At 36.9% G+C, this 19,069-nt stretch overlaps 1 protein-coding gene across 11 annotated transcripts in view; it reads left to right on the plus strand.

Moving 5' to 3' along the window:
* AGTPBP1 (ATP/GTP binding carboxypeptidase 1) overlaps window positions 1-15,037 on the plus strand; it is a 63,942-nt gene extending 48,905 nt beyond the window's left edge. For 10 of the 11 annotated variants that reach the window (XM_055790642.1, XM_055790640.1, XM_055790641.1 and 7 more), the window contains 2 exons: window positions 14-174; window positions 14,307-15,037. In XM_055790642.1, coding sequence (XP_055646617.1) covers window positions 14-174; window positions 14,307-14,484 — 339 coding nt within the window. In that variant the 3' untranslated portion in view covers window positions 14,485-15,037. Of the gene's footprint in view, window positions 1-13; window positions 175-14,306 lie in introns of those variants that run through there. The other variant, XR_001227146.3, reaches the window with a different exon arrangement.
* The last annotated feature ends 4,032 nt before the right edge of the window (window positions 15,038-19,069 follow it).

Consider the following 19,069-nt stretch of genomic DNA (forward strand, 5'->3'; position numbering starts at 1 on the left):
ATTTTTAAATTAGGGATTGCAGATAGGGACAAGAGAACTGGAGGAGATGGGAGCAAAGTTCTGTGTTGGCTTACTGCGTTTAAAAAGAATGGCCTCACCTTTGGAATACAACCTGCCTTCTAGTCTGTTGGATATTGAAAATGAACTGATTGAGTCAAGCTGTAAAGTGACAAGGTAGTACACGTTTATTATATTTACTTTTTTTCTTTTTTCCTGTTCAGGAAAAATTGCAGTTCTCAAGTGACATAAAGATTCTCTCAAAAATATTCTTCCACTCATCAAAGAGAATGTTGATGTGTTGTGACCCATTAGTGTAACAATAATCTGAATATATTGGATACTTATTGTGTTAATTCAATTGCTTCACATTTTGAAAGAAAACAGTAAACACAGACTGTATGTCACATTTGTTGCTGGGGTAAACACTGACAATTTTAGTGTCATTGGGGAGTTACTACATGCAGTAAAACGCAGTAGGTCTTAGGTCTCAATTGTCTGAGAGCATTTTTTTTCTTTTTTTCTATTACTGGCTACAGCATTAAAAATTTACTTAGACCAACTTGAAGTATGTGAGTTAAAGCACTGTAAGAACTTTGATGTTTATTTCTTCCAAACTTTTTTTTTTCCCCTCTGGTAGAGATACAAAACAACATTTAAAGAATTTAAAACCTGTGAAATAATGTTTGGGTCAACAAAGAAATGTATTATGTCTTTTTCATAGCTAGCTTATTAAGTTGCCAATTCTTTAAGCTTTAGACAGGCCTGCCAAAGTATGCATACTATTGCATATTTCCATTCATGTAATTCATAACTCAAGTAGCGACATGTACATGGTAATAGGGGATGCACAACAAGTAAGCTATTTCAGATGTACAAGCATCTCTTTCTGAAAATCTGGTTAGAGGTTAAATAACGCGGAGTTCCAGACTTCAGAAAAGCTTTGAATTTGAAAAGATTTACAACTGTAATATGTTACCACTTGGCATACTTAGAACCAGAAATGTTTTTATAGTGGCCTTGGCTGTAGCTCCAACTTAGCTAAAGCAATACTGTAGAAATTTGAGAGGAGAGATGAAATTTATTATTGGTTTTGTGGAACTGAAAGAAGAAGGTGCTTGAGACTAAGACTTTATCATTAAATGCTAGACTAATGAGCAATTTGTCTATAGACCATGCAAAGCTAGCAGAGATATGGGAGGACATCTGTGGTACCCTATGGAAGGGGGAGATGATGTTTATTTTAGTTCCAGCATTTAAACACATAAGTGTTACCAGAATGTGAAGTACTGAGAAAAGCTGGAGCTTCTGTTCAAGCTTAACATCTACAGGTAGTAACGGAAGTTGAAGTATAGGCTAAAAGGTGGTAAGAACAATAGGAGTAACAATAGGAGAGTGTCTTAAAGAGGTAGTTGAAAGTATATAAAGAGTAGGTGTGATGGGTAGGTATCTACCGCTCCAGTGATGGTTGTATCCCTCAGTATCACTTGCTCACTGGTACAGCCTTAGCATGCTTGTAATGGCCAGATTTTTACTGTTGGATCAAGTTTTGTGCTTGGCTAAGGCTGAGTTAGTGATTCCTGGAAGAGATAGGATCAGAAGGCAGCTTTGGAATAACCCACCCCCACCAGCATGTAAGCCTCACTGAAGCATGGGTAGGCTCACTGGGAGAGAGAGTGTCATGTGGCAGATGCTGAAAAAAGAAGAAGGTGCTCTACAGCTATTAGAACAGCATTAGCATGATGTCTCCTGGGCAGCTGAAACACAGCATTTTAATCACTAAGAATGCCTTGGTGATGTTTACTGTACTAATGTAACATTGATACCAAAGCAATGGTAGCAGCAGAGAGCAGCACTCAGCATTTATAATATTACTGTTTAGTGTATCACTCTAAAGTTTCATTGGAGGTTGTTTGCTTTACTGTCAGCCTTGTAAGATATAGTTTGAAAATGCAAATAAAATGTCCATGTCCTTGGTTTTGCAAGGGTAGAACCATATTCCACTATCTTTATAACGTGTTAAAAAGCCCCAACAAAGTGGAGGGTGAGGGGCAGGGGACAGGGGTAAACTGTGAATGGTTTTGAACTCTCTTATTTTTTTCTTTCATTCCTTGCATTGTTTTGAGAAGTTGGCCGTTAGAATAATTATCTCTTTGCTCTAAAAAGTCTCTTGCTTTTGTGTGGCATAGTAGTTTAATGAGCAATACTATAGGAGATTAGCACAGAAAATCTGCTTCCTCTGCTGTTATGCTGTGGGCTTAGATAATTGATCTTCAGGCAACTGTGGAAAGCAGATGTCTTGTCATGAGGTTTTGGATTAGGAAAACAGATTCAGTGGGTTTTGTCTCATGGACAGGGATCAACCTAAGGGAAAAAAATTAATTGCTTATGTATAGTTTTATATGTATTGCCAGGGATTCTGGATCTGTATTGTTTGAAGGTAATCTGTTTAGGATTATTCTTAAATATTTGTGGAGTTTACTGTCTCAGACATTTCAGTTGTTCTTTGGGATGAAATGTAAGTGTTGACAACAGAGGCTAAAACTTGAGAAATGGAACTTGTTAACTGCTAAGGAAGTGTGTAGATGCTTGAAAAAAGTTCTACAGAGCACCTCAGATACATTCCTTCAAATAAAACTGGTGAGCAAGGGGCGATGTTTTACACTGTAAAGCTCTTGAAAGAAATCACCAGATGGAATTCCGTCTTTATGGTAGAGGAAGTCTTACTACAGCAAATAAAATTGTTGTGATTACAGTTTTCCTCACAAGGCCTTTATCAAAATAAAAAAGGAAACTGGGAGAAGAAGAGGAGGAACCAAAGTGACAGCTGCTTTCAAATACAAGAAGTCAAGTGCAAAGAGCCTGTTCCCTTTAGAGCAGATGGAACAAGGAGCAATGGCCTTAAGTTACAAGGAAAAGACAGTCTAGGCTTTATGTAAAAATTCTATATGGAAGCAAAAATGAAGTTCTGGAATAGTCATCTGCGGAAGTTGCAGAGTAGGAGATTAAGAATGGTATAGACAGGCTTCTGTCTAGAATAGCAGTGGGAACAGCTGAATTAGCCTTAATGCACAGAGGTACACAGAAGGGCTGTGGCAAACTTCTTCACCAAGTATCATACTTAAAATAAATCATTTATTCATAAATACTAAATAGTTAAGACTCTCTTCTGTTAAAGCATTGCCTTACAGCGTTCTCTCAAATACTTGCATGTAAGAAGGAAGTGCCTATGAGGGACCACATGGAAAAAGCCTGGAGACCCTTTCTGGGAAGTAAACATGCTGGGGTGCCTCTTTGAAGTGCCTCCACAGTCATGTGTGCAGCACAGGGGCTAAATATGAGGAGTTAAAGATCTGTGTGCAGTTGCAGGGCTATGATCTTTTTGCGATCATGGAGACATGATGAGATGCCAAGAACTAGAATGGTGCAGTGGAGAGCTACAGGCTCTCTAAGTAAGGACAGGCTGGGAAGACAAGAGGGGAGGTTGCCCCTTATGTGAGACAGCAGCTGGAATGCATGGCAGTCTGCTTGGGTATGAATAATGAGCCAGCTGAGAGCTCATGGGTGAGGATTAAAGAGCAGATCGCTCAGTGTGACATGGGTGGTGGGTGTCTCCTGCAGGCTGCCTGACCAAGAGGAACAAATGGATGTGGCCTTCTACAGACAGCTAAAAGCAGCCTCAAGTTTGCAAGTCCTGGTTCTCGTGGGGATCTTCAACCACCCCAGTATCTGCTGGAGGAACAACACAGCAGGGCATAAGTGGCCTGGTTTCAGCTGGGATAGAGTTAATTTTCCTTTTAGTAGCTCGTGCAGAGATATGTTTTGGATTTGGTGTGAAAACAATGTTGATGGCACGCTGATGTTTTTAGTTGTTGCTGGATAATGTTCATACTAAGTTAGGGACTTTGTTTTTTCAGGCCTTGCCAGCCAGAGGGCTGGAGGGGTGCTAGGTAAACTGGGAGGGGACACAGCCAGGGCAGCTGACCTGAACTAGCCAAAGGGGTATTCCATACTGTGGGACGTCATGCTTGGTATATAAATTGAGGGGGTTGACCAGGGCTTGGAATTTTACTTTCCTTTCTGATTCTCCTCCCCATCCCTCTGGGTGAGTGAGGAGTGAGCAAGTGGCTGTGTGGTACTTAAGTTACCAGCTAGGGTTAAACCACGACAATAAGCAATCCAGGAGCTTCCTGGAGAGCACTGATGACAGCTTCTGGACCCACATGATACAAGAGCCAACAAGGAGAGATGCTCTGCTGGATCTGGAACTCACATATAAGGATGTGCTAGTTGGATGTGAACATTGAAGGCAGTCGTGGTTGCAGTGACCATCAGATGATGGAGTTCAGGTTCCCACGAGGAGGGAGCAGGGCAAAGTTCAGTCCCCATAGCATCTGCCAGAGAGCTAAAGACACATTAGAATGTCAGGATGAGACAAAAAAAGGGCGAGGAGTCATGCACCAGCCAGCCTTCTAACATAGCACTTTGTGTGAACAGATGCACAAAAAATCCAGTTCTAAAGATACTTGAGGGAAGGAAATAAAGTAACTATAGTTCTTGACCTTCTTTCCATGGTAGTTGGGGCAGAAGCAATTTGCTGTGCTTTACCACTCAGGTTAAAGTTTTAACTGCTCTGCAAACTGCAGACAATTAGGTACAATTGTGGTAAAGAATTAGATAACTGTTGTCTGGATTAAATGTTAGTTCTAGATATTACCTTAAACTAAGAACAGGATTACTGCTTTTGAATATTTCTGAAACTTCCAATAGATCCGCACAATCTTTTATTGAGAGAGATTTTCCTGTTTCAGTGAAGCTAAACTTTACAGTGAAGGTAATGGTTATGGTCCTGATTCTGGAATAGGATCTCTGTAGTCTGGACACAAGTTTATCGGCTTCTTTGAAAGTATGTACAAGCATAAACATAATCTTTCGGATTTAATGGTTCTTCCGTTTTTGACTTACAAAGCACATTGCTTATGATGGGTGTGAAAGTGCCTCCAGTGAATGAAGGTTGTTAGTGCTTTGTGTTTAATAACAAACTTGAGTAACACTAGATGAAAAAAGGAACAAATGGGAAAGTGAGTTGTTTGCTGTTTTGAAATAAAGCAAATCCTGGAGAGAGGGATATGAATAGATATGCCTATTTTGAACTTCCTTCTCCAGCTAAAATACGTCACTAATCCAGCTAGCTCTAGAAGAACTATTATGTACTAACATGAATTGCATGTAAAGTACTACCATGCTGGGGGCAGGGAGAAAACTGCCTCTGACTTGATTTGTATTTTGTTGCTGGGAGTGAGGGGCATGGAAACTGTTTTCTACTAGCAGGTGTTGTTTGGGTTTTTTTCCTGAAAGTACTAATAAAAGACTTACTACTGCAAACACTCCATATAGTTGGCTTGGCGCATAGGAGCATAGATGAAAAATAATGAGGCTTATACTACGGTTAATACTATTGAGACTGTACATGGAAATGTTTATAATCCTGTTATGTGAGGAGGGTAGCTGGTACTGGAGGTTCAAAAAACAGGAAGGTTCAGCCTCGATCCCAAAAGACGAGTTCATGAAAATCACAGAAGTGATTGTACTGCAAGACAAAGTTGGAGAGAAATCATTGAATAACTTAATTCAATGCTTTGAAACGGAATTTGTATATAGAACAAAATAAATAAATATTTTCCCCTAATAATGACATGTGGGTGTTACACAGCTACAGATGGTGAGTGTCAATAACCAAATGCTTCTGCACTAAAGAAATTAATGCAGTGGAAAAAAAGGTATCAGATTCTATATATGTTACAGTTACAATTTTTATCAGATAAGGAACATTGACATAAGATATATCTAACTTTATTGGAGAAGCCTGTTTAAAACTATATAGATTTTCCTAATGTCTGATGGCTTTGTTCCTTAAGTTTATTAAATGTAAGTCTACTTTAATAACACTAAAATAGTAAAATGTGTAGCCTAAAGTGAGAAAATAGATATCTTGCTCTCATTATTCTTTTAACAGCACTGTGAGAATCTGTGATGGAAAAACTAAATGTGTAAATTCCAACAACTTCTCTTTAAAATGAGGTATTCAGACTGAAATAAGTTTTGTGTTTGTACCTGACTCTCTGTATGTTCTGACCAGATCTTAAAAGTGATTCAATAATTAAATTGTCTATACAGAGATTTATTTCTTTGAATTCAGTGGAAATGTTTGGTATTTAAAAAGCGGGATTGGAATCAGACACTTAATGAGGAATATTTTTCAGAGAAAAGTGCAAACTGTACTGCTGTCTGTCACTACTGGAATATTGACCTAACATCACACTGTCATCTTTTTCAAGTGTGAATTTTCTTAAACTTTATGTGTAATCACAGCAGCTTTATGTAGAGCTGCCGATTTGTCTATACCTGCTGATGCATTATCAAACAGATTTTTTTAAACAAAATTACCTAAGCAGTTATCTCTAATTAAAAGCACTGAAAAATATTTAAGTACTTAATACTTAGCCTGGCAAAATGTTCCTCTAGTAAATCTAGAATAATGTAAGTAGATTTATATTTTTAAAATGATACTTTAATGTTCTTCTGAGACAGGAGTGACCCATCTCTGTGCATGACAATAGGAAATCGCTGGCCTGATAATTTTAATTTTTATTTAAAATATCCTTTTTATTTTGGAAGTTGTGTTGTGTCCTATAGAAACTATATACCTACATTATTTTTGCATAAGGAAGAAGCTATGATTTTGTTCACAGTACTTCCACTATTACCAATAAAAGTGCCTTGCCTTGTAATCATTTATGTTTGCACATTATCTTCTTTCATTCTTTGCTGAAGGGGTTAATACTGCCATAGGTGGAATTGACAGATGGTCCGACTTTATTTCCGGAGGCTCAGGAGCAGAGTTCTGCTGTATACCTTAGGCCATCAGACTTTTCCTCAATTACTTGGAGAAGTCTGTCTTAGAGCAGAGCAGTTTTATTCTGCTGCCCAACAAATATGCCCATATGACAATTAGGCCTGATATCCCTGGTATCCAAGTTTCCTGTCTTTGGTAGCACCCACCGCATGTCTCAGCAGAAAGTTGAAAACCTGTAATGTTTGTCAGTGATGGGGAAAGTCTCATGTTATTTAACTTAAGGGACTGGCTTGTATTCGGAACTGAAACACGTACTGTAGAAGAGGTTATAGTTAAACAGCAGCTCTTTTATGGGATAATGGAGATACCGTGTTCCTCTATTCTGTGTGTTACTTAAAATAAATCTTAACATAATAGTCCTTTTTAATTAATTCTATTGCAATCCACTTTGTACTGTCTCAGGAAGTACTGGACGATAGTGTAGTAGATAGGTATTGATGAGAACTCTCCTCAACAAACAAAAAAAAACAAATGTAAAAAGATGAGGAATATTCAGATTTTAACAGCTGAAGAAAAGTATGGTTCAGCATGGATTTTCCCTTGGCCTTTCATAGTTGGGTTTTTTTCTTGGGTGGGTTTGGGTTCTGCTTAAGCAGTATTTTTGTATGACCACTGAACGAGTTTTCAAGGTTATGCTCTATTTCCCTGGTATAGTGAAAAGAAGATGGACACTGCCCTCAAGAGGCTGCAGTTCTCTCATATTTCATAATCGTAATTTTTCTTGTCATCTTGGGGGTGTGAGAGGCACTCCAGAACATTTTGTTAGAAGGCTACAACTACCTTACGTGGATATGATGAGTACCAGCTCCTAGTGATAACTCTAACAAGGCTGAGCAAAACTCTTGAGCTTTCCTGTTCCCACTTCCCAGTCCGATGATGATGAAATACAGAGATGCCCATGGCTGGTATTTCTAAGTACTCTTACAGCTGAACCAGGGCGGGGTGGGGCTCCCTATCTGTGTGAGACCTCACTGCTCTTTGGAGGAAAAGTTTGCTTGGTAGGGTTTTCTTACTTTGCACACGCCCACACCCCCAAGGATTTGGCTTCTTTGTGCAGCAGAAACCCCTCTTTTTGTAATGAACAGGAAATAGATTTTAATTTTTTCTATTTCTTGGTGCTTTAAAAAACAGGTTTCTATTAACACCTCTTAAAACCTGTATGCCAAAACTGTGAAATATGTTGTCAATTTGTCCTTTGATTCAAGCCTTGTATCTAAAGTGCTGAAGTTTTAGTGTTTCTGTACTGTTCTAGACAAGATATTAAAAATACCTATCAGCTGAGGTATCTATTTATCAGGTCTCTGTTCACTTGAGTGCTGGAAATGAAATGTACAAGGAGCCCTCTTGAGTAAAATGTATAAAGTTGATTGCTGTTCCCCTTCAGAGGCAGTCATGGTCAGAAGATAAGTCACACAATCCCTTGCTTTATATGCCCAGACTTCCATTCCTGTCATTTTTCATTTTCATTTATGAAAATGACATCTGGAAAGAAAGTCCTGCTTGTACTTTCCTTGGCTTACATGATTCGCTGCTCATTACTTACCATCAGAGATTAATTGCTTACCAATAGAGATAGAAGGTACCTACAGAAAATAAAGAGTAAAAAAAATCATTAATAAAGTATAGATGAGAATAGTTTTTCACAGCTCTAATTCCCTCTAATGTTAGAATATATCAATGAATAAGATTGTAGTTACTTCCTTTATATTTTGTATGTTACTGGTACTACTTTCTACAAACCCACAATTTTAATGCTTTAGAGGATAAGCAGACAAGTTTAAACATTCAAGTCTAAGCACACAGAAACACTGCTTTTATTTTTTGCAAATGATTTTGAGGGTTTCTCGATTTCTTTTTGTTTTTACTGGTTGTACTTAAAATGACCAAGCAAATGTTAATATTTTAAAATGTGCCTCCAGTATTTCATTACACACAGGCTCAGTTTCCATGAGTTCATTTTGAACCATGTCTGAAACATATTTCACTTAAGAAAAATAAAGCAATAAGTAAATTATTTCCCTCTGGCAGTGCACTTTAACATTGTAAGTGATGAATTAAACACTTTATTTTTTTTTAATTATTTTAAACCCATTTGCCAATGTTTCCCCCCCAGTTCCAAATGGAAAAGATTAGACCAAATGTAGTACTGATCTTGTAGTAAGAATTATAGTTGTTAAGCTGACAGGTTTGGTAGGGTCTGCATGCAATGAAACAAAAACACGACTGCAGTCGTAACTGTTAGGACTTAACTGGAATTACCCTTTGTGCAATATCTTGGCTACTTTTTGGAAATTCTAGTTGTTTCATTGGTTGTTTTGAGGCTCATTGGTGTGTTCTAGAACATAGCGTATTTTTGTTAATTTGATTTAATTATAGCAGAGAAGCAGACTGAGCTTTGGGGACCCAGCATGTCTGGAAAATGGTAGGAAAAATAGACTGCCAAAAGGAGCTGTGGGAAAGAAAAAATGTGATGCAAAAACCATTTCCTGCACTTAGTCTTACACTTGAGAAAAGACATCAGACTGATGGGGCAAGGAGTGAGGGGTACATGCAGTGATAATATGTCCAAGAACTTCTTGCAAATGGTCTGTCTCCAAGATGCCAGAAGGAAACTGGATTTGTTCTACTGTATTTCCCACCCTCTTAATAACTCTTAAACTTTGCCCAGACACTTGCATACTTCTAGTGTTCTTTACCTGGAAGTGAAAGTTTTTCCTTCCTACTCTCCTGCAGTGTTTTAGCTTTTCTTAGCCTCTCTTCCAGTACCTTAGGTTTACAACTTAGTTAAAAAGAAGACGGCTTATGCTGCAACTTTTATTCTGTCTGTCCCTTTCAGAAGGCTGAAAGAAAAAGATGAGACCTAGAATTCCATTTGTGGGCCTAGTGGTGCCTTTGACCTAAGTGAAAGTGATTGCTTTTAATGCTGTGTAGGCTGTAGCACTGGAGTACGGTTTGGCTTCTCTAGGGCAAAATAAGGAAACTAGTAATCTAGAAAAAGAAAAAAAACCAAAAAAACCAAACCAACCACAAATAGGAGGGGGGGGGGGGAAGAAAAAGTGGTGAACAGCTTATATATTTTTTATACCGTTTTTCAAGCTTTTCCAAATACTAGTGTGGGCTACAATCAGTGATTTTTGAGAAAAACACATAGGTGAAAAGCTCCTGAAGGGGACAGCACATGTAGCTGCATGTGTGATGTTGCCTACTGTAGCAGCATTGCTGATCCCTAGAAGAGAATATAGACCCTGAAGGGAAATCAAAAGTAAAAGTAAGGAGAAATGATTCCTTTGTGATACTTTCTGACTCTCTTTCTCCTCTAAAATTTTCCTTCCCCTGGCAATGCAGTTTTAAAAGGAATCATTAGTTCAGATGTCTTTTCTCCTTCCTTTCTGAGCTCCCCAAGTAGTTGCAGTTCTCCATAGTTTGGCAGGGAATATTTCTTAATTTTTTCTTCCAAAGTTTTAAAATGTATACAGTTCCCCTGTAGTCTTAGAAAACTGCTGATCTCCATGGGGTTGAAATTGGGTAATGGTTGTGTCTGGCTTGTGGATTAATTTCTCTGTAATTGAGTCATATGGATAATGAAAAATCCAAGTATATCTTTTGAGGGACTAATAAAACTTTTCAGTTTGAGAAAATGTACCATGTTAGTGAACAGGTTTATTTTTTAATATGTTTGGAGCATTAATGACAATAAGAAAAAACCTAGTAAACTATTGTCATTTAAAATCAATAATTAAAATATTTTCTAGAAAAAAATTGCATTAATTCCAAAATTCAGTGTGTTCAATGGTAAGTGATGTAGAAAATACTCTGTTTTTAAATGAAGGGGAGATTCTTAAAATTCTTCATAAGCATGAAGACCACAGTATTATATTGTGTAATTTAATCAGGTGTGTAGGAGTTAATTTTTTTTGCCCATAAAATGTTGTGTAAGTAAAATCTTCAACACTTCAGGTTTTCATATAGTATTCTCTTTTAACTGTCATGACTTTAAAGAAAATACACAGATTATGGTATCCCTTACATTACAGAACTGTAGTTTTGTGATGAACAGCCTCTGCTAACCTGAGTAAATTAATGGTTTCCTTTTGAAAAGTGGGAGGTGTAGGGGTAGAGGAAGAGGGATTATTGAGCAAGTTAATTAAAAACAGCCCAAGGGAAAAGTTAGGAAATTAAATCCCATAGAATCAGCATGATGGCAGCTAAAAATATGTTGTCACAAGATATGCTGTGGGTGGGGAGCAGCAGGGAGGCAAATAAAGAATTTGATTAAACAGCAAGAAGTTTATTCAGGTGTTTTGATTTCTGCATTTGTTGTGACCCAGCCTCAGTAAAACAGTGGAGTAATATTTACACTTTGTAGATTCATGCTAACCTTCAGAATAAGAATTGCTGGAAAGTTAAATATCCAAGATTAACATTTGCTACATCAGAAGAAAGCATGCCAAAGGAAAGCAAATTACATGAGTGGCTACGCGATGCAGGCTTTTCCTTTGAATGTAGAAAGTACTTAGATACCATATTGTGAGGAATGAAGACTCAAGAAAAGGAAAGTAAAAAATGATCCTAATAAATATAATTATTATATTTATTTTCAGTAATAAATAATTGTGGAGTTGTGGTGCATTGACCTGGATGGTAGTACAAAGCTACTCTTTTTATGAGTACTACTCTATTAATGAGGCAGATTTCAGAGCCAGCTTCTATGTTAAAGATTTATGTAGCTGTGAAAGTAACATCTGTTGATCTATTCTAGTGGTACTTTTTCTTGATTCAGGAAAGTGATTTATAATATTGATTTTTATTTTATTAAATGGGAGATGTGAATGAAAAGCATCCCTCCGTTTTGGATGAGAATTTTGAATGTACACATGCCAGAGCAAATACATAATATGTGTCACGTTAGACACACTGACATAAAGACTCTGCACAGTGGCTGAATTTCTAGAAGTTAGGGATGTGCCTACATGTTTACACATATGTGAATCAGTAACAATTCATAAAAATGTAAGAAAAATATGTTTAGCAAATACCTCTGTGTTTTTCAAGACAATATAAGATACAACATATTATATGAACTAACAAGCCACTTTGAAGACTTCAGCTACGTGGTTTGCTTGTGTGTCCATTTCTGTGGTTTTTGTCCCTAAAATAGGGGGTTTTTAGTTCCCTTTTTTTTTTTTTTAACTAGATCAACTAGGTGAGTTTGATTTCCAAATAACAGCACCTATGAAAAAGTGGATAAATTTTTTTAAGAGCTTTACGATACTATATTGTACCTCACTAACATTAATTTCTGTAAGTGCTACTGTAATGCATTAACATCCCATTGTCAGTGGTTAATAAAATACTTGTCATTGACATAGCCCGTTGTAGTTTTCTGTACAGGTATTCAGAATTACTAGTTAACAGTGGACTGACATTCAGATTTAATGGCTCCATTTCCAGTGAGTTGAATTACACAATTTACCCTGCAATTCCAGCATGCATTGCTTGCGTACGAAAGCTAACAGATCAATATCGAGTTATGCGATTAGAAGCAGAAGTTGCAAGAAAGCTGTGCACTTGTGGAATGCAGTACATTTGGTGAAGTTCCTTTCGTTTTGTTCTTTAAATAAAGGAAACATTTAAACTTTTTGTTCTTTAAAAGAAGTGTTGGTAGGTGGTGACTTCCTTCCGGTAGAAAGTGTCACAGGATAAAAGCACTGGAAAACTATATTCCCTTGCTGGTTCTACCGTAGGGTCTTCATGCAAAGCATGTATCCTTATGGTATGTTGGGTTCCCCACCTGAGAAATGAAAGAGGTGCCTTAGCAAAGATACCGGGTTATTTTCCTCGCTCTTTGTCTCTCCTAAATGGAAACAATGTTTGATGAACCAACATAGTGGGTTGTTGCCTTAGTTAAAGTTTAAATAATCTTTTAAAGTATTTAGTTTTATGGAGCATTCTGTTTTGCATGGTTAATAGGTATGACCTTGTTCAGTGAGCCATGACACAGATTGTTTTAAATGTAAATCCAGAAACTGACTGAATGGAGGTTTTTATAATTTATTTTCTTAATAATTTAGTCTTCTGTACTTTTTTTTCATCCTAAGCTAAGACTAACAATTCTTCTCATCTGTTCTTCTCCTAGTATTTGAATATTTGTCAACAGCACAAAACAGTACAGTGTAGCATGTCATTGAAGCTACAGGTAGAGGAAGAATACAGTGAATTTTATTTAAATTGAATAGAGACTGCATTGCAGATTTCAGCTGGTCCACTTAAGCTCATAAAACACTTTTAGAAAGAATCAGGCATTAATCTTTTTGATCATAAAGCCACAGCCAAGCTAGGCTGTTGTGTGCCTTCAGACAAAATTCATCAAAAGTGATATGCAAACATTTCTACAGGTACCTGTGATCTTTCTCAATAAGAACATTCTCACTGTTTTGTATGAGTGTATGGGGTTTCTGTATGCTTTGATTATTAGGTAAAATGCATTACAAAACCTTCTTAGGACTTCATCTGAATATAAAATTACTTATGAAATATTTAGGAATACTTAGTGCTTTTAAGCAGATTGCTTTTTTATGTCCCATGGGAGGTTAGTAAAACTGCGTCTGGAAAACACTTCCCCCCGGCCCCGTTCTAAGGAGGTGAGAGGATCAGAAAATTGTGTTTTAATCTTTATCCAGTTAACACTAAAGGTGTTAGTCCTTTTTATTCTTGGAGGCCATTAGTTAAGGGCATAGACCATTCCATGGACAGTGGCTCAGTTCCTTAAATCTGCTGCCTCTGAGTTACAAGGCTTAACATATAAATTTTAACTGTGTGCAAGTGTGTGAGGATGTGGTGTGAGTCAAGCGATTCATATGGGAACTTAATCTTAGTTGTAGGCGTAAACGTGACTGGTTATTTTGTCATCTCTGATATACACAGTGTAATTGCTCACAGTGCTTTTCAGTATAATGTGTGTTTTAATAAAATACAGAAGTTTCCCAATTGAATTTTTAAACTCTTCTGTTTTTCAGTTTGTTTATACCTCATAGCAACTGTTGTTTCTTTATGTAGTCACATTCTTCTGCAAAGTTTTCTGATACTGCTATAATTGTATGATTTTTTTACAGGCCATTAGTGTAGGTCTATAACATGTAGCTAATTTGTCATGGCACATTTGGATAACGTGTTGTGTATGACTGACTAATTAGCTCAGTGTCTTACAGAAGTGGTTTTGGCTCCCAGTTGTTTTATGTGCAATTAAAAAATCAATACTATTTCAGGTAAACTGCCCCTTTCCTGAAGTAATTTTTGGATTATTTTATGTCAGGGTAGGGACACGGCATGGTCTGAATGGATTATTCCAAGTAAAACTTTTAAGATGATTCATGCAACTTCTTGTTCATTATAGCCCCACTACATATGTTTTGGATGAAGATGAGCCTCGCTTCCTTGAAGAAGTTGATTACAGCGCAGAGAGTAATGATGATCAAGACATTGAATTAGCTGATAGTGTGGGTGATTATGAGGCAACTAATCAAGAAGATGGACTTTCAGACTCAGATTCAACAAGGATACTCCTTCCCTGAACCAGCTTTGCAGCCAGTAATAGGAAATTAAGTATCCTGAATTTTCATATTCAAATACTTCCTCACTATTGTCTACTAAGGGGATATGCTTAGGAAACGCAAGTAACTGCAGCCTGCCTAGCTCAAGGACAATAAATATTTCTGATTCCTGATAAATCTGTATTTGTTTTATTTAAGGAGTTCTGTGTTTCCTTTTAGCACTAAATAGATAAATTTATTTACCAGTTCATTTTCTATTTAAACAGCACCGCATGGCATTTTGTGTCCTTAAACCCTGTCTTCAGAAAAATGCATTATAATTTGTGGTGTGTCAGAGTACAGCAACTAATTCTTTGTGGTTCGGTTCTTTGGGTTGTTTCCTGAAAAATACTCATGTACAGATTTTCTAAATTAATTTGTGTATGTGTGTGTTTATGCGCGTGTGTATACTGAGGTGAAGAGGTTATTTTTCAAGATTATTTCAAAGATACTTGATGGTGTTTGAAGTAATGTAGTGCCTGCTCTGGAAATACTCAATAATTACTTGCATTAAAAATGAAAAAGTGATGTATGAGTTGTTGTACTTGTTTCTTGCTTCTGAGGATTGTATGGTTTTGCCACAGTACTAGGTGAAAATACGTGTCTGTTCACAATTCAGAAATTTGCACACTGACCAATGCAGCCTGTGCTTACAAGAACTATATGCTTGTATAAAACTCTTTCACATATATTGGTATGTGAGGTTGGGGTGTTTTATGCGTACATGACTGCAGGAAGTGGTTAGATATGTACACTACACAAATGTTCAGTTACTCAGTTGCTCAGGTTTTTTTGTTCAGTTCTCATGTAGTTAAAAAGTGGTTGCTTTACTGGGGGCACATTGACTCAGTTCAAATGCTTGAAGAGGGAAGATGCATTTTGGTTTAAACATCTTTTGCCTGGTCTCAAACCAGTGTCAACCCTGCTCTGAGGAGACTGGACTGTAACTTGCTGAGGTCTCTTCCAGCCTGAATAATTATGCTGTGATTCTGTATTCAGTTTATGGAGTCAAGCTGTCAGGCATGGAATTTACAATTCATCTTCCTCTGTCATCTACTAATTCTTATTGCCTGTTGCCTCTACTTAGAATAAGATGAAGTCTTATGAAGTCTTACCCCATTGTTTACAGAACTGACATGTTTTGCAATAAAAGATATTTTTCAAAAATTATTTTCACTTGATGTCATCTAATTGTGGCATTCATTTTCTGCCGCATGTGTGAGGGCTTTAAGAGCATGAAGAATAACACTTCTAAGTTACAGCAGGATTTTAACTGATGAGAACTTTGTGTATGTTTAAATTATATTTTGGAGGGGAAGGGTGCCTTTGGTAGAAGGATGAAAAATTTAAAAAAAAAATAAAATTAAGAGAATTAGCTGTGTCAATGATTCTGTGTCAGGAGATGGATTTTCACCAGGATCTGCTGTTTCAAATGTAGCATTGTTTGGTGATGCTTGTCTGTACCATCCCGATTCTGAAACTGGGGAAAGGTTTTTGATCCCTTGTTATATGCTGCTGTATTTTTGTTTAAAGGCTTAATTTTATGTCAATAATCGCACAGTTTTGAGATGTAAGGGTATAATGGAAACATAGACATTCTTGTCCCTTTATAAGTTTCTCTCTCTAGCAAAAATGATCATTCCTTGTGTTCTGTGAACTTCATACTGTAAATAAGAATGTTTATGTAATACCCCGTTGAAGAGAGGAGCCCTCTGCATTGAAACAATAGAGGAATTTGGCCATCTGCCAAACAGAAGGATTAATCTTGCCACAGAGAATAAACTCTCTTTAAGTCTGCCCAGTTAGAGCAGTGCAGAATGCTCCTATTGCTGTGTGAGTCTTATACTAGTTATCTACATAAGTAGATTTTCATCCTTGAGGACTTATACTTCAGTACCTAACATAAATAATTTTTACTTAAATTTCAGGGGATGCAGGATGCCACATATTAGTTAACTCCATTGTGCATTTCTCCTTATTTTTCATGTGAATCTGTATTAATTCTGGAACACTTATTTTCATACTACAGGCAGGACTAGAAATGATTAGAAACAAAATTTAGAAGGAATTGTGGCTTAGCAGTACAAAATCATAGTTTCATCCTTAGTAAATATGCATATATTTTCATGTCATGTCTTACACAGCTTTTAGTCTGTGCAAAGGAGGAGTTATGAGTGATTTATAATGGCTCAGGGTAAAAGGCATTTTTCTAAAACAACGATGTTGCGTTTATACATTAGATTCTAATGTACTTATACATTAGATGAGATATATGTGTTTGATTAGATGAGATACCAGTCTGGCAATTGTGGGTCTAAACTTCTACCAGCGCAGCTGTGATGCAAGAGTGAAACTTTGTCCTTATCTTACACATTGTTGAAAATGCAAAGGCCGTTACCTCTCACACTTCTTAATGTGCCTTCTGAAAGGCTCAGTCTCCGTTTGTGCTCACAGGGAGGCCAGTTCATGGGAAGAACTGTCACAGTGGTAGCTGCTTCACACCATTTATCCCTTGTCTACTACATGTTGCCATTGTTGCAGTGGTGGTGGCAGACATACGCTGGTATCCTTTTTTTGTCTGTTTTGGTGGGGAGCTTGGTGTTTAGCTGAAAATGGAATAGATGAGGCTTGAGCACACGCTCCATTCTGTTACTATGGCATTCACCAGAATGGATAGCAAAGAGTGGCAGCTTCTTGAACTGTCACAGATCAGTCACCTAGCATGGCCTTTATTTTATTCATTGGCATTCCAATGTGTTTCTGGTTCTAGATGATGCTCTTTACTATAAGCATGACTTGATTATGTATAGGAAGATATTCTTATATCTTTTTCCAGTAATAACAACAAATAAGGTTATAAACAATAATAACATCTGTGTTATTTACTGTCTTGCATCTAAATAATTGCTGGATGATGAATTACTTGATTCCCTTTTCAGGTGTAATTCAAGTTGCAGCACAAATTTTGGTATTGTGTCTTCACTGGTGATATCCCCTGCTGGAATGTAACTTACAGCTAAGACTGCAGTTTGTGCCAAAATCTTGCCTGGTCATTTTTGGAGGTGAATTTCTTTATCAGGGAGAATGGGTTTAAATCTCAAATAAGACCACAGTAGCAGTAAACACTTCACAAAATGCAAAAATTCAAGGTTTCAGATAGTTTCTATTGTAATGCTGTGATAGATATAAATGTTGCAGTGTTATTATGCATGGCCCAAATAACAATACTTATTAATAAAAGTATGCAATAAAGAATTAATGACAGTAACTTTGCTTCCCTATTATTGGCTAGTAATGTTTAAAGGATTTCTCATCATAGCATTTGCAGCAATGTACCTACCTGTAAGAACGAAGGTGTGCTTAGCCTGTCAAAAAGGAGGATGTTTTTGTTCTTTGTCAAACTGGTGTGCTTCAGGCTTGGAGTACCATTTGCATATTAATGAATTGAATTAAAGCTCTTTTAAAAACCTTGATATTCATCAGTGTATGTAAAACTTACAAAAAACGTTGGATGAACCACAATGAAGTCCATTGCAGAGCACAGAGAAGAGGAGAGTCTTTTGGTGAGTCTTTCCCTCCTACACAGCTAACAGACTTTTAATTTGATCTAGGAAAGGCACAAGTTTATTCCTCAGTAAGTCACTCCTTTACAATTCAACTTTGACTGCAGTTGAGGACTAAGTTATTTTTACTGTTTATATTTTTGCAGTAGCAATTTAAGATTTGAGACAGTTTTTTGAGGGAAGGCTTAAGGTAAAAGCACATCTTGTAGTTGTGTGGAGCTGTCTAAAAAGAGCAAGTGGTTACTAGAAATCATAAATGTCACTTTTGCAAATACACATGCAGTTTACTTAACTGTGTCTGTCATGTTAAGTTTAACACCTTCCTTCACAAGCTCTGTTGTCCAAACTGTGGTGGAGTGGAGAAGAGTCACAGTGACTCTTAAACTAGTCTAAGGACACCTTTCTTTGATCTTAACTGTTTCTAAAGCCATCAGAATGTAAAGCATTGCAATGTGACCTTGCATCTTGTTTGCTTAAATAAACTAACTGTAGATTGCTTTGAAAGAAGGGCTTCAAAATATGAAATGCTAAACAGCTTTGGCACCTAGCAAGGAATACGTTATCTTGAATTATGGATGGCTTGGCTATTTTTAATAGTATCGTATGAAGAATTTGTTTAGTCCCTGTAAAATGCTTCCAAACTATGAAACACACCTCATTATTTTTTCTGTTATTAGAAAAAGTTAGGTACAATTATATTTTCCTTTTTTTTATATATATATGTAAAAAAGTATAATATAGTTGGTGCAGCTTTTGAAGCAGTTCAGAAAGAATCATTGCTGAAAATTACGGGTTTAGTAACAAAGGAAACAGCACACGGTAGTATTTGTTGATCCAAATTATGTGGTTACCAAATGCCAACCAGCTGCAGCTGCTGCTTTTTGCTGCCTATGCAGCATTCTTGTCACAAGATGTTTGTGCTTAATATGTGCCTTTCTTTCTTGGAATGGCGTTACTTAGCATGCATCACTTTTAATGGTAGATTGGGAGAATACATACTTGAA

This window comes from Falco peregrinus, chromosome Z, assembly GCF_023634155.1.
Source record: "Falco peregrinus isolate bFalPer1 chromosome Z, bFalPer1.pri, whole genome shotgun sequence".
NCBI classification, from domain to species: Eukaryota; Metazoa; Chordata; class Aves; order Falconiformes; family Falconidae; genus Falco; species Falco peregrinus.